Here is a 16,763-nt window from a genome sequence, read left to right as displayed (position 1 = left end):
AAACTTGAAGAGAAATTCTAAAGGCATACACTGAATGCTACATTGAGGTCTGCAGGTCAAGATACCTTATTTCTCGAATAGATTTCAAAAAGTGATTGAAGTTGCCAAGCACGATGCCCAAATATCTGTAGATGAGGAAGGATCACTATCTTCTGTTCCAAAACATCAGAGATGGAGACAAATTTATGGTTAATCATTTTCACATAAGTAATGGAACCTCTTCCAAAATGTACGTTTAATTTAAGTTGACTATGACTCTTGTTTAAGAGAAACAACAGTATGTCACTGTAAAGTTAATGTATTACACCCGTCAGCAAAGGCAGCTTATTCATACCTTATTGTAACACAGCAGACACATGATGGTAAGTCAGGTGATAAAAGCGGAACTCTTTTTTGAAAGGTTGGAGAGAGCTTAGTAAACAACTGTTAGCTATCACTGAGTAAGCTCTTGTTTCCCTGACAACGTAACCCCCGCTACCCTTCTCCCTCCCTTTCTCACCCTGTCATCCCCCCACCGTGAATCTAACTTCTGTAGTAAGTGTGTGTGTTAGTGAAGAGGTCCCCAGGAGACACTGTGGCTGTCCGAAACCATCTCCACATCTACATACACCATCATGCATCTCCCTTCAGATCCAAAGGTAGAGATAGGACTCAGAGAACAAGGCACGGTCAACCTTGCCTTTGGGGTAAGTGTCATCCTGTTACATGAAAACAAGACTGCTGACTAATACTGCTTTGCCCCAACTTAAAATTATGTGGTTTTTGTATTTTATTTATTTGGTTGGACTTGCAAAATGGCAGATCTCTGTCGGTGGTTAGTGTGTTGACTTTTAATCCTGGGTATACTGCCTGGTGTGAATTTTTTATTTCTGGTTATGGTAGTTTGTGTATCAATGGACCCTTGAGGTATTTTCCCCTTTTCTACGCTCGAAGAAAACAGCTAATCGCCTCTGAAATTAGAGCTGTATGTAACCCACTCTGGAATGTTATTTTCCTGCAGCATGGCCTACAGTAGACTGGGTAGCTGAATGGAAGTTATTGTATCGATTGATTGCAGCACATAACATCTTGTGCATTTTTGTGCTTTCCCTGCATATTGTATTTGATATCCTGCTGTTCCACTGTCTTGTAAGAGACTGCACCAACATTTGCATAGGACTGATAGCTGTGATGTAATTATGCACTGCGCTTGGTAAAATACAGACCATTTCTTGACTAACTTCTGAAAAATTTTCAGAGTATGTACTAATGATCCTTGATTTTCTGCTGTACTTTGTGTATGCACTTTTTAGTTATATGTCGCTTTGGAATAAGGTGTCAGCAAGACGAATAAAAGGTCAATGTAAATTTGTGAAATTAACTCGACTACATTAACAGAAATTAGACAAGAAAAGTTACTTGATTTTGAGGTCATGCAACTGACAGATGACTGTTCACAGTCCTGTCAGTATGAGAGCTGTACTGCTCGGCTCATTTTCAGTTTTCTTTGAATCTGCTGGATAAGTATGGTTTCTGACATGTCAGGTTTTATTGGATGGGGCCCTATAGTGTACACAGCTGTACTGAGGTTTTGTTTTGGACAAAAGAACATGAACAGATAAACACAAAACAACAGCTGTCTTAACAGAGACATACTTTATCCGGTTATGTGTAACAAACCATCTGGAAAGTCAGGTGAAATGCCTACACTGGTCTGGCAGAAGTGCACTGGCTTTCATTAGTGTTGTCAATAGATAACTCCTTAGAAGAGTGGGCAGAATAGCACTTTTTAGAGTATTTATACTAGGCCCTATGTCTGTTACAAGGCTGGTGTGTTGGTTACCATAATTCATGCTATGTAGATACAAAGCCAGAAGATGGCAGCAAATGAGTTGACTAACTGTAGCCAGACATGAAATAATTTACTTGATCTGATTACCTGTTCATTCCTGAATCTACGTTCCTCTTTTTGCCAGAATGTTTTCCAACAGTACAATCTTGTATATAAATATATACATACATATACAATGTGATCATTTAACTTCATCAAATTACTCCTGAACAAGAATTGTCACAGTTTTGTACTGCTGTCTTAAACTTATGAGGATAATGTTAAGGATGCTTACAAGTAAGTGCTGAGAGTTTAAATTTACGTGGAATGAATAGTGGTGATTAAGCGTCCACCATTAGTCTCTCCACCCTGCTGTTCTTCCTCCCTGGGCAGCCAGGAACAGTGAGCAGCCACATCAACAGCACCTGGGGGCCAAGTCTAGGCGCTCACCCATGTCCTGACCTGGAGAGTGATCTGTTCTGCATGTTTTTTATATTGGGGTTCTTTGTGGAGGGAACCCATGTGAGCACAGGGAAAACATGCAAACTCCACACATTAAGGCCAGGGAGATATCCCACCCGAGCACCGATAGGTGGGAATCAAAACCAGGATCTTCTTTCTGCATGGTGGCAGTGCAAGTCAATTCTCAAGGTCTATTTTATTTTATTTTAATTTGTACCAATATTGGTAACATTTAGACGCAATTATTTTCCCCTGTAATCAGGTAAACGTGACCAGTTCTAGAAACTGTTAGAATAACAACTTGGAGTCCATTTAATGACACTGTTTTGCTTGTAGGTATGGATGATGATGGCAGGCTTATGTCTACTAGTATTAACATATATTAGACTTGACAATTGCAAGTTAAGAACCAGGATTCTATTGAAAGTAGAAGTACTGTCACATTTCAGAACTTCTCTCTTGAGGCAAAGTTTGTTTCTTACATACTTTTCTTGTGTTATGAATGAAACCAACACCTAGTTATTGCAGTAAAAAAAAAGAATTCTTAGACATTTTGAACTAGGTAACAACTATGTAATGGTCAGAATTGCTACACATTAAGCAATAAACTCACTGTCCTCCAAAATATGTAATGGTACATTCTGAGACTGATTTATATGTACGTATGTGTTGCCAGGAAATCGTTTTTTTTTGTAGTTTTTTTCTTCTTTCTGTTATTTGTGACAAAGTAAAGCCCTCTCATATAGCAATAACAGACAGACTTCAACCATTGTATCACATTATTGTCTTCAACACAATCTATCATAGTCCTTCGGTACACAGGTACAATTAGCTATACATGTAACAGAAGTGTACTGCTGCTTCTCTTTGCAGGCTTCCGACAGCAACAGAGGAGCAGACAGGATTGACATTGATGGGCCACATAAAGAGAGCAAGGAAGAAGAACTTGGCTCCAAGATAAAAGGCTTGGATCTGGTCTACTCCCTTAACGACAAGCCTCCCTGGTACCTCTGCATCCTACTCGGTTTCCAAGTAAGGACCAAACAGATTGTGCCCCTTGTGTGTTTTCTATTGTATTCTTTTCCATTAGCTTAATTTCTTTGACCTGTTTTGACATCCGACCTCAATGATTGAGCGTTAACTCAGTTTTTAGTCACATTAGGAGAAAATGTAGGCGACATTTCAAACAATGCATGGCCCTAGTTTAAGAGAGAAGGAAGAGTGCCTCACCGCCCTCTAAACCAATAACAGCATTGATTGAGTATTCCAGTCAGAGGAATAGATTTATTGTATGATTGATCTTATTTGATAAAACAAATTACATACATACAGAGACCACAGTATGGCTAGATGGTAACACCAGGGGTTTTGCGGTTAAACTATAAACTTATTTCCTGTATCACATTACTGTCAAAACATGTCATTAGAAGTGACGTCACTCCCCAAGTCATCTCGGGAGAGCCTTGCAATGAATGAATGCACTGTATAATTTTGGTTTAGAGGTAATGAGCGTCTCACATGAGTGACTTGAATACTTGTCAGCTGTCGTACACTTGGGATCAAATCTGGCAAACTGACGATATGTAGCCAAATATGCAAAGAAATGGGTATCCAGCTGACTGAAGCTATTCTGGGTACCTTAGGTATCCTCACAACATCCTATGTTACTGCCCTGACCCCAGCTCAGGCTGTTATCCATTGATTTAGGGGAGTTGTAGTTTTGAAAAATACAGCCATAAATCCACAGTGGACTGCCAACATCTGTCTTGAATTTTGTTCATCTTTCAGCCTAGAAGTCTTTAAAAGTTTGGAGCCTCAAACCTGGCCTCTCTCTCATCCAAAGACAATGGTCCATATTTATTTGCATACTCTCAGTTGACAGCTGGAACATGTAACATCTTTCCTTGTCAAATCCGACCCAGACCCATTCCTAGCACAGGACTACAACCAGACTCAGGGATCAACTGTTCGCACTCACCAGTCAGCCCAGCATGTGGGACCAATATTAACAGTTTATCCTCTAGTGCCACTTACACAAGTAAAAAGTCATTATCATCGGGTTGTTCAATAGTTAATCTAGTGATTTATGTAAAGTGTAATGTAGGGTACTTCAAAGTACAGTGAATTGTACAGTGAACTTCTGTTACAGTGAATTACACAAAAAAAGATAGATTTTCAGATTGTACTAAGGATTGACCCTAGTATCCTATGGAACGGTGGACTGGTCTTGTTTAAAGTGGCATGGGACTCTTGGTTCTAGAGAGTCAGGTGATCCTAGCAGGCATGTATGGTTTTATTGACATGTTGTTGGTTTCACCCACACCCCTGTCTCTGCAGCATTACATATTGGCATTTGGTGGCATCATCGCAATTCCTCTTATCCTGGCGGAGCCTCTCTGCATCGGAGACAATAATGCAGCCAAGAGCAAGTTGATCTCCACCATCTTCTTTGTGTCTGGGTTGTGTACACTGCTCCAGACAACAGTTGGAACCAGGTAGTCCTTTTGTCTTTCCAAACAGAAAAGCATTTACAAATAAGGTTAAATACCCGATAAAAAATATAGAAAATCAGGATATCGATGTGCAGATGTATACCTAAGATATTGTGTACAGTACCATGTACAATTGCAGTACTCAAACACACACACATACAGACAGGCACGGACGGACAAGTGTGCAATCATGCTCACATCTGAACCCAAACACACCTACCAGCATCCTCCTCACTAATCCTCCAGGAGGAAATATGATTCCTGTTTATGGATGTAGACGAGCCGTGTGTTCACCTTTCAAAGTGATGGCGTCAGACAGGCCTGGACTGGTAATCTGGCATACCAGGCAAATACCCGGTGGGCCGACGCACTTGGGGCCGATATGATATTTAACATATATATATATTTTTTTTTTATATAAACTTAAAATTGGCCAACGACTGGCCCATAAAACAGGGACAGCGGCCGATTGGTTCGTTTGCCATACTGACACTGGGCTGGCCCAATCACATCTCATAACAGGCTCCAGTGGTGTCCGACGGATTGTGGTGGGCCGGTCTGAGCAAAAATGCCAGGGCCATTTTTTTGTCCCAGTCCAGCCCTGGCGTCAGACAGTTTTAAGATAAAACCCCAACATATTGCAAGCACAGAGTTAGGGCCTACCACAGCTTAAAAATGCTTCCAGTCAAAAGCCCCACATGAGTTACAGCAGTGAAACCAGGTGCAGGATTAGTTTGTTTAGTCATTGATGAGTCAGTATATCACTCTGGACAAATCCATGGTATCTCACACCCCAGTCATAAATTATTGGCAATACACACATTTATTGTAGATCTCCACTAAGGTTTTAGGAAAGTGTTGCTATGCAGTTGCATTGTTTGAGCTATTCAGTCAAGTTAATGAAATAAAGTGTAGAAATTGGATAATGTCTAGGGGCTGTATATTTATAAGATTGTAGGAATCTAAAGATTACTAGATTTTTGTGGATCAGATTTTTTTTTAAATGAGTTTTTTTTTTTTTACAGGCTTCCAATCCTCCAAGGGGGCACCTTTAGTTTAATCACCCCCACTCTGGCGATCCTTGCTCTGCCTAAATGGAAGTGTCCTGCACCAGGGGCCCCATCAGTGTCCATGGAGCTCCAAAATGCTACTGACTTCCTGCAGGGGGACCCTGATGAGGTTTGGAAGTCCCGGATGCGTGAGGTATGTTTAACCCCATTTTCTTATTTCGTTGTTTTAAGACAGTTGTTTTATTACTCTATGTTGTGAAAACACAACATTTGGCACACATATCAGTTCTTTATACCTGTATTGAAAGGTGGACAGGGTGTTTTTGTAAACAGTTTTACCGCAACTATGCAAAGTAGTGGTTATAGTAATGGTTATAGCTGATGATAGACCCACTAAACCTTTCTGATACAGATTCAAGGAGCTATCCTGGTGTCTTCCCTGCTCCAGCTAGTTCTGGGCTTGTCGGGTATGGTGGGCTTGGTGCTTAAGTTTATTGGCCCACTGGCCATAGCCCCCACCATCAACCTCATTGGCCTCTCACTCTTCATAGAAGCTGGAAAGAAGTCTGGAGCACACTGGGGAATAGCAGCATTGTGAGTTTAACAGAGTTCACGAGTCATTTTTGTAAGTTCAAGTCAAGTCTCAAGTATTTTAGGGTCAAGTTAAAATCATGTCTTAAGTCCCTTTGCAATAGCTTTAAGTTAAAGATGTGTTTGAATTCATTACCCATTTTAAGATACTGCCTTGTTCCTCCCATACCCTTTCAATTGTACATGAATAACATGAAAGTAAACTTCACTGATAAAAGTGTTCCTATCGTACTGTAAATATTCAACTGTTTTCAAATGTCCAATGAAGCAGATGTAGTTTAGTATGGAGTGAGCACTAGTATCTTACTGTGAATTTTTCCGCCACTGCCATACAGCAGGTCTTACAACCTAACATAATAATTACATTTAGGCTACTCTGAAAAGACTGGTCACAGTGTAACAATACATTTAAATTATACAGCGGGCTTGCCCATTGTAATCTGATGGAAAGCACAGCAAAAACAACCAGTTGTTGCATCCTTCCTTCTCTTCCTTGATCCAGTGTCTGATCTACTATTATAAATGGCTCAGATCAGAAGGTAGAAATGTAGACATTTTGATAGCTTTCAAAGAAGGGAAGTCAGATTTTAAGAGCTTTACAAAAGGAAGGCTGGATTTAATTGCTTTTTGTAAAGCTTTGGAAGATGGAATTGGCTCCAGACTTTTCTTAACAGTCAGTCCTCAACGTTTTTTTATCCTTTACTTCAAACATGATGTTCTTTTAACAGCGTTTGTGTTTTTGGCCTGTTCATCTGTTTATTTGTTCATCAAGAACAATACTGTGTACACTGTGTACCTACTTTATTAATGCGTCCTCTTAGCCCATAGCGTACGCCCTCTAGCATTCCCCCTGTCAAACACTGGAGCTCTACAAAAACAGATGATTGATTCTGTGAGAATGTAGATGTCATTGTTAAAGTTACATGTTTCTGGAAGCCAGAAGGTAGGACCTGTGATCACACCTACCAGGGGTTTCTTACTATTAAAGAAAACTCCACTTAGACCGATTTTAAGGTTTGTCACAACAATACAAACACAAGTGTCAGAACATCTGCTTCCTTGTTTTCATTGACTAACTCTGACATAGAATTGTTCTACTTTGTTTTAAAACCCTTCACAAAAGTTATATTTAACATGGAACATCTGTGGTTATTTAAGGGGGAGGTCTAATATGCAGAATTTTCCATTCATTTTCACACGTCACCCTGAAAACCCAGCTGAACACTTATGTTTGATGTGCATTCTGATTCCTGTTGCCACATACTTAATATAATTCTCTTAAAATTCTCTTAAAACCTTGAGTAAAGGTTGGTGCTGTGTTGATATATCAGAAAAATGTTTCTACTTGAGCTAATTCACTTTAAGATGGGGTTTATTTGAGGATCCCAAAACAAAATCAACTAAAACGGGCTAGTACTGCAACATTAATAAACAGTGTATGAGTGTTTTATGTAGTTTTTATTGAATTTTTGCCTACAGGACGGTGTGTCTCATCTTGCTATTCTCCCAGTACCTGAGCAAAGTCAACGTACCTTTGATTACATACCAGGACAAGAAATGGAAGGTTTTTCAATACCCTCTCTTCAAGCTCTTCTCAGTGAGTACTGTTGCATGGAAAAAGTTCAGATAATACTTTCAATCTAATACTTTTCATATGAGCATTAGAGATTGATTGCTGGACATCTGTTACAAATTGTTCAAAGTATTGTTTAGAGATATACAGGCTGAAGGTGGCTAGAAGCCGTATGAAATCAAATTAAATCGGTTCCATAGACATTTCATTGTGTCTCACGATTGTGAAAAAAGAGAACCTAAGGATCTCCACGGAATAATGTATTTTGTTGCTTCTCAGAACATTTAGAGATAGAGGTGGATAGTAAAAACATCTGTTCACGGGGACGGATACAGTAAAGAGATACAAGAAATGTGAGGGAGAGAAATGGGGAAGAAAGGTAGATAGTGTAAGGTAGAGACAACCGTAAACATATTTTGATGTAGGGTGGGGACAATTTTTTACAGAAGTTGGGACTGTCTTGCGAGTTTTTGTATGGAAAGAAGATGGGATTAACTGACGACCAGTTCTTCACATATTAAACAAATTAGGGAGGAGGTGGTCTTGTTTACTTCCACCGCAGTGTTACACTTCTACATGTTGAGAACATTTTCTGTCTTGTCCAGAACATGGTGTATTGCCAGCAGAGGCACAAAGAGGTTCAGGGAAAGACCTGGCAGCTACAGAAGTATCAGAATCAGACTGTTTTATTCCCAAGAGTCAAAGCCCTTTGTTGAAGTTTCATGTTAGTGTGGGGGAGGGAGTAGGAGCCAAATAAGCATGTGCTAGGATTCAACAAATAACCTCCATAGGATTTGCTTAGCCACGGGAGGTGAGGTTCCCAGAAGTCCTACGCATAATACAATTATATGAGCATGTTCTAAAAAAATGATTGTCACATGTACTTCTTGATATCTCCCTCACAGGCTTTGTTTGGGATGTGTGGAGCTTGGTTGATCTGTTTCTTGCTGACTGTCTTTGACGCCTTGCCATCTAAGCCGGACGAGTACGGCTACACAGCCAGAACCAACATTAACCTGGAGGCCGTGTCCACGGCTCCCTGGTTTCAATTTCCATATCCAGGTGAAAGACAGAACACAACCCTAGTAGTCATTTGCACTGACACTTACTTTTGTTTAATTTCAAACTTGGTTGGATAAATATATTTATTTATTTTATGTCTCAATGTAAAGCACTTTGGTTTCCCCTGTGTTTTTTTTTAATGTGCTATATAAATAAAGTTGATTGGATGTGTAAACATAGCCTGGTCCTAACCAGACCTTAGTACATTTAATTTGTACAGAGGGTCTGGGTTCGCTCCATTGACAAGCGTTAACTTCCTTGAAGGCGGGTACTCTGTTGAAACTATTGGATCTGCCCAGAGACTCATCTGCCATAACCAATCGCTAGCGTTCGCCTTAGCCAACTCCTTCACCACCACTGTAACGGAGCTAGGTGCCGGAAAATCTAACTTTTCCAGAACCACGTGGGGAGGAAGGCCACAACATCATGGCCACCAACAAAACTTAGCAAAGATTGTTTTTGCTCCGGATTTAACTTTTGGATATTCGGCAGCGTTGCCACAACTGACCGAATGAATGGCTTCGCTTGCATCTTTCTCCGCTGCCATTACTGAACTACAACTCAAACTAGCACACGACATCAACGTCATCGTTCTCAGCCACTCCCTCGCTGTTCGCTGATTGGCCCTGCAAAAAATTGATTTGAGAAAACCGACTTATGTGCCGAATTCCCAGACCTAGTACAGAAGCAAAATCAAAATTGAGCGGAAGTACGTAGGAGGGCAGAGCCAGGCTAGTGTAAACAGGCCAGTGCAATAAAATTAAAATTTCAGCGAACACAAAGCATGTATCAGGATAATTGGCGTGTAATTGTTATTGCCATTATTGATATTCTTGTCTCATGTCAGTATTTCAGATAGGATGTTTTTGGCTTTAAAAAGCCCACTCAGCACCTGGTTGGCTAATGCTTCTTCAATCATCATAGCCACAATCTGTGGGCAGCAATCAATCAGCTGCTGTTTTCAGAATGTCATTCATTTGTGGAGGTATTCCTTTTATCTTTTCTGAGCCAAAAAACAAGTTAACAAAGTTCACATGCCGTGGTATCCTTTCCAACATAATAATGTTTTGCAGAGAAAAAACTAAACATTACTCTGTCAACAGATCCTTTGTTGAATTATAAACAGTGCAGGAAATTGTGAAAGAAAAATTGACCTTATTTCTTACAAAGATATTGGCAACCTTAAATTCTTTCCTCGGAAAGCATAAGTTCACTATGGGAATTTTGTACCTGTCCTAAATAGTTAGTCACAGGTTGGACCATACCAACAGTTTTGGGGATGTGCAATTTGCTGAATGTGTGTCTGTCAGTATAAAACAAAAATGTATACTGTGTATAATTGTGTTTCCCCAGGCCAGTGGGGAGTGCCCACTGTGAGTGTGTCATCAGTGTTGGGCATGATGGCGGGCGTGTTGGCCTCCACTATGGAGTCCATTGGGGACTACTATGCCTGTGCTCGTCTGTCAGGGGCTCCTCCACCACCCACCCATGCCATCAACAGGGGCATTGCTGTGGAGGGCATTGGCTGCATCCTGGCTGCACTCTGGGGTAGTGGAAATGGTACTACCTCCTACAGCCAGAATATCGCAGCACTGGGGATTACCAAAGTACGCATTGTATAAAATGTTCACTTGTTACCCTAGTAGTTTCCCTGACTTACTTTCAAAAACGAGATGCAATTAACGAAACATTTAGCATCAGAGCTGTTCTCAAGCTGATCTTCGACCTCAGTGCTCCTAACCTGGTCCTACTAACACTGTTTACAGTCATGTTTTACAGCCCCAAAAGTCCAACTCAAGATAAAACCTTCACCCAAATGTTATAGATAAATAGTGTCCTTGTGTTTCTGCTTTGACCCTGGCAGGTTGGCAGTAGACTGGTACTCCAAACAGCAGGACTCTTGATGATCTTCTTGGGGCTCTTTGGAAAGTTTGGCTCTGTTTTCATCACCATCCCAGACCCAGTCATAGGAGGCATGTTCCTTGTAATGTTTGGAATGATTGCAGCTGTTGGAATATCCAACCTTCAGGTAACAAAACTAAACTGACAGTTTACCTTGTGCTCAGCCATATATTTCTATTACAAGTTCAAAGTTAACCAATGTCATGGTCTAGCAAACAAGACACCCGATTTCCAATGGATCCCTATGGGTTCTGGTTTATGTTCAGACAAATGTGGCAGCCATTTGATATTGTCTTTGGACCCGACCTTCAAACTATTAATCTTTCTGCTTCAACAGACCCTTGATGACTGGCTATCATTTGGCCTATTATGTATTCCATACGGTCCCAGAGCAATTGAGAGCCAAATATGGTTCACAGATGAATTTTCAAAGAGAAATGCTTTAGGCATGTACAGGCTTAAAGTGTGTTGGTGATGTATTCTTTGTAAGGTGTTGCAAACATGAGTCACAGTATAGTACATAAGCCTCAATTGAGAAAGGCTGTCAACCACTGAACTGAAGCATTATCATCTCAGTCTTAAGAACACAGAACTAAAAAATTAGATTCCCATGTTTTTTTGCTCTCCATAAGAGCTTTTTTGTGTCCTTTTACCACATAGGCTAATAGCAAGGTTCCTTAGTTAATGTGCCACCAATAAGAAAAGTATGCTGTTTTGGCACATGATTTATATTTTCTCAAATGTATGTAAAGTAATGCAAATTGTGTGCATTGTGCTATGCACATTATTTACTATGTAACTGCACAGTGTGGGCCTTACATAATAAGGCCCACATGTATAATTACATGGTATTAGGGTTTGACAGTATAAGTTACAAAACCCATACTGTTGGTGTATGACGATTCCTTTGTATTCCTGTATTGTTGTCCACTACAAGTATTGTCATATAGTTGCTGAATGAGGAAGCTCACCCTGACTGACATCTCTATCATCTGTTCCTCTCTGACCTCTCGCAGTATGTGGATCTCAACTCCTCAAGGAACCTGCTCATTTTGGGCTTCTCAACATTCAGTGGTCTCGTCCTTCCAACCTGGTTTCACTCCAACCCAGGCATAATTGACACAGGTGATTGTCACATGCGGAAATATATTCTACCCAGACGCAAGCACATGCACAGATGTGCGTACACACACGCACACTTGTACATGCACGCACACACTCACACACACACTCTATATCCAATTAGGAGGTCGAAAAGAGCCTTCTTTAATACTCCCAAAGTCTAAGCAATTGCACTAATTCTCATTGTTTCCTTCTTAGTTAAACAGGTTGAATGCTTCGTTGAATAATTAGGTCATCAATTTATCCATGGCTCATTATTCCACCAGTCATAACTATAGCTGAAAAAAAAAACTAAGGATCCAAAAATTTAAAACATTGCATAAACCTCTCCCAGCCTGATCCTGCTTGATAAGTCATGTGATATGGACACCATCCAAGAGAAGGTGTAATCTTACGGGGTAGAGGAGAGGTTACCAGGAGATGAAGACTTGTCTGGCTTCCTTAGGTCTAGGCTGCTTACTTCTCCAATCCTCTTGGCTCGTCTCATTGTCACTGGCTCTAATGTGGCTGTAAGACTCGGCTTGGCTCAAGTGCCCCCCGTCTATCTTTAACAAGCCTTGCCCTATCTTCAGCCCTGTGCTTCTCACCTTTGCCCCGATCCCTCCACGTCCCCTGATTTCTTAGGTTGTGCTTCTCCTACAACAAAGTAGCCTGTCTGTAGCATTGATAAACAAAGTGATCGTCATCCTGAATCCAGTTAAACATACAAAGTACAACTCATGGGAATTAAAAAGCTTAACTGTTGCTTGAACTCCTGACCGTTGTGACGGGGTTGGGGATTGGGTAGATGAGGGGTGTAGCTTATTCTGCATTGAGTCTCATACAGATTGATGTGGTTGTTCCTTGATGTACTATAACAATGCCAGGATTGTGACCACACCTTAAAGGTGCTGTAAAGCAAATTCCATGATTTGCTTCTCAGTACATTATATACGTGTGAAATGAGTTGCTGAAAGCATGTGCAAAGCTCTAAAACTCTCTGAAATGTGGAGTTAGACAGTTTCTCACCCGTTTTAAGATCAGGTTTTGTTTAGGCTTTAATTACACTTTAAGCAACTTCCCTAATCTACTTTTGGGAAGGAAGCTATGAAAGCAAGCATCAATTAGCTCCTAAATGAACTGGTACATTATACTGTGCAAATGGGGCCTGTGTTCATAGTAGATTTACTGGATGATTTCTTACTTCACCTCACAGGATCACAAGAACTGGATCAGGTGATTGTTGTTCTCTTTACTACGCATATGTTCATTGGAGGATTCTTTGGATTTGTGCTAGACAACACAATTCCAGGTATGCAACTGTTTTCCTACTGGCACAATTATAGTATTTTAAAATATTTTGTTGAATGTGCTCATCAAATCACAAAATATTTTTCTGGTCAGATTTTTCTCATGCAGCTTTTTCTTCCTGTCCCCATAGGAACAGAAAAAGAGAGGGGCATTAAGAGTTGGCGGAACAAGGTAGAGGAAGGCAGTAGCACTCAAACAATGGACGAGTCATGCTACGATATTCCATTCTGCCAAGGCTTTCTAAAGCGATTCAAATTCTTTCACTATCTACCTTTTCTTCCATCTTATAATTGTCCAGAACAGACAATGCCAATAATCCCAGAGTAACTCATCTACTGTTACCAGCACCAATCATCATCTTTTAAACCCTCCATTAAACAATCAGTCAATCTGCCACATTGCTTTACGTGTTTACCTGTACATGTTAAATCGAAGTGAAAGGTCTTGTGAAGTTATGACCAGGGCACCATGACTGTGACACATGGGAACAAGGAGAGGGTCCAATCTGAGCTTCTTCCCTTTTACAGAAAGAAAAAGAAAAACAATGCAATAGTTACATGGCCTACCTTTCATTCAAGAAACAATAGTAAACTTAAAATCTCACATGCATGGGGCCAAACTGGTAGATGTATTTCATGCGTTAGAATGTGTGTTAGAATGTAGGCTCCATCATAAATAACACTGTTATTTTACACTGGAGTCATCTCCAGGGGAACTGTTTAAGACAGTCAGCAATATTTCCAGGTATCAAAGGAATGAAAATATATGGCATCTACAGATTTATGGAAATAGTGTTGCTAACTTTTGCTAATCTTCTTATAAACAAACAAATTATAATTATTTTGTGTTTGTTTTACAAACTTTGTAAACAAAAAATGTATAGATAAAAACATTTTTAAGTTATGTTGCAGTTATTCTTTTTTTAAAGGGGTGATTGACTGTTTTTTGGGGGGTATTTCACACTCTTCCTTAAGGTCTCCGAATAGGGTATGTAACATTGGTTGGGCTGAAAATGGCCAGGGTGCTGTTCTATGCCCCCTGATGCTTCCAGTGAATTTGTCCCGTCGAAAAAACGCTAGGTTTTCTCCTTTTATGGTATGCTCATGAATATAAAGATGAGCTGCGTGCTGATTGGTTGGTTTACAACGAGTGAAGCTGCGGAGTAAAGACAAGACACTGCCAACAGCACTGAAACAAGAAGGTGGACACTTGAAATAAAAACGTATAAATAAATCTATTGTGTCTACACAACACTGTTTTAACAGATTGACTAGATATCATTTGAAATGATTACGTTAATTGTTTCCACTTCTGTTGTCTAAGCAAGCAGGATCGACTTAGGTGGGTAACGTTAGCGCTACAGCTTAGCAAACAAACTATCGTGATTCAACTTAGCTTCAGTTAGCTGTAGCTATCTTGCTGCTATCCAGACGCATGATGTACCCCCTCAACCAGCACGTACACCCACCCCCCCCTACATGACAACACAGGTTATTTATTTGAATGAAACACAGTCAGGAACATGAAATAACGTTAGCCCCATTGCCAATAAACCAAATCATCACACATTGTACCGATGCTAGATACATGCAGGATAAGTTAGCATTGGTAATAACTGTTAGCGACAACATAATACTACAGCTTGCGGTTGTGATGAACATAAGGTCGGAACAGGACCTTTTTTCAGCAACAGCTTCATAGCAAATCATGCTTTACATTGTCCCAGATTTTCAAAACTGTCCTCTGTGAAATAGTTAGAGGAAATGTGTAATTGAGGGTCGAACTGCACAGGGTTCTTCTCATAGACAAACATCACAGCCCGTCAAGTGTTTGGTTCCTTAGGAAGACTCTGAAAAGTGTCAGCATTCCCTGTACAGCCTGGAACACTGCATTTACCACCGTAGTCCATTTTCAATATGCTAGAAAAACGTTCTTCTTTGTAATTCTGTGGAAGTACACAGAACAGCGCGCTGCAAATTTTGGGGCGTGACAAAGGTACAGAACAGAGCCAAAAAAGGTGGAGCCACCGAACTGACGTCAGTTTGGTGACTTTATCAAAACATACCGTTTTACAGCTACATTTTTTAATTGTGAGATTTGCATAGGAAAGAGGTGTCAATGGACTTTGGGATTCACTGTATGTCCATTTTACCCACTGAACTGTGGTTATTCAACTTTGACAAGGTAAATTCGGTTCTGCAATCAATAACCCCTTTAAAGTTTTGTATGTTAAATTAATTGTAATACTTGTGGAAATATAACAGGGTACATTTTAGTCTTGATTGGTATCTTATCATCATTGGTCAGGGCAGTACAATTTGTAGAGCAGTGGCAAATAATGTTTGTAGCCCATTATAACTTTTGGAACATTATACTTTACTCTTTGTGGATATTTTAAATTATAACTTGACGTTATTATTAAATGTTATTTTTTGGCTCAGTATTTAGCTATATATAATGCTGAAATTTTCTGAATTGATCTGAACTTCTGAAATCCCCCTAGATGTATTTTCTTTACATTCTAAATTGTTTATTTGAAAACGTTTTGGTAACCTACAGTACCAGTCAAAAGTTTGGACACATTTTCCCAGAACTGGTACTGTATTTATGTTCAGCCTTTATAATTAAAAGCTGTTGACAGTCAATGTTTCACAGTCAGTGTTTATTTTACAAAAATATACATTGAATTGTTATGAGAAATCCCTTCATACTAAACCAATTATAATAAAATCTTTGTGCTACAAGTTCACACCATGGGTTACCATAGTTGTTATAATTACAAGTATTGAGCATTGAGCAAACAACATTGAAACGTAGTTGTGGTGAGGGGTTTAGTCTGGTAGGGAGGCAGTAGGTTCTGCGGGAAGACTCTGCCCAGACACAGGTCTCCCAGGAAGGCCGCTTGCCTAGAACTTGTGTTTGCACATGCGTCCACTTACAAAACTGGAGTATATCGAGGCCATAAGTTACTGAAGACATTGAAGTAAGAATCAACCAGGAAGGAAGAACACCAAAGCAGACACCCTCTTCCACCAGTTTGTAGCTCCAATGTCTTCAACCACTGAGGAACACATTCTACCACACGCCTGCCTTGTGGCACCTGTCAGATGGGCCACTAAAGACACCATATAACAGTCTCAGTTGTCAGACCCTTCCCCTGCCTCCAGTCCTCCTTCCAGGACTCATGTCCCTGAGTCAGTCCGTTTCCATCTCCTCCAGCTGGTTCACGCCAAGCTGAGCGAACGCTCTACCTCGTGGAACGAACCCACTGATGGCCATCACAGGGCTTTCACCCTGTCTGTTGTCTGCTCCAGCTATGTTTCGCGTTTTGACCTTTTGCCTCCTCCAAACCATTGTCTGAGCCTTCACTACTACAAAATAACCTTTGCATTACATCCAACTCTGTGCCCTACATCATTACAGGTCTTGTCTTTACTGTGCCAGGTCCA

At 40.3% G+C, this 16,763-nt stretch overlaps 1 protein-coding gene across 1 annotated transcript; it reads left to right on the top strand.

Moving 5' to 3' along the window:
* The first annotated feature begins 539 nt into the window (after positions 1-539).
* Positions 540-14,217, top strand: si:dkey-106n21.1 (solute carrier family 23 member 2). The gene is made up of 12 exons (XM_062462869.1): positions 540-686; positions 3,146-3,304; positions 4,610-4,767; positions 5,790-5,967; positions 6,187-6,368; positions 7,845-7,962; positions 8,844-9,000; positions 10,354-10,607; positions 10,865-11,029; positions 11,919-12,027; positions 13,220-13,315; positions 13,445-14,217. Exons 1-12 carry the CDS (start codon positions 615-617, stop codon positions 13,639-13,641), a joined length of 1,845 nt encoding a protein of 614 aa, XP_062318853.1. The 5' UTR covers positions 540-614; the 3' UTR covers positions 13,642-14,217.
* Positions 14,218-16,763: the final 2,546 nt, after the last annotated feature.

The sequence above is a fragment of the Osmerus eperlanus genome, chromosome 5 (genome assembly GCF_963692335.1).
Source record: "Osmerus eperlanus chromosome 5, fOsmEpe2.1, whole genome shotgun sequence".
NCBI lineage: Eukaryota > Metazoa > Chordata > Actinopteri > Osmeriformes > Osmeridae > Osmerus > Osmerus eperlanus.
This window is presented reverse-complemented; position numbering and strand designations above follow the sequence as displayed.

Excerpts from the sequence above, each read along its gene's own strand:
- si:dkey-106n21.1 (XM_062462869.1), top strand. The coding sequence starts at position 615 with ATGCATCTCCCTTCAGATCCAAAGGTAGAGATAGGACTCAGAGAACAA. Across the intron at positions 10,608-10,864 it reads CAGCACTGGGGATTACCAAA|GTTGGCAGTAGACTGGTACT; the intron begins GTACGCATTGTA and ends TGACCCTGGCAG. Across the intron at positions 12,028-13,219 it reads CCCAGGCATAATTGACACAG|GATCACAAGAACTGGATCAG; the intron begins GTGATTGTCACA and ends TTCACCTCACAG.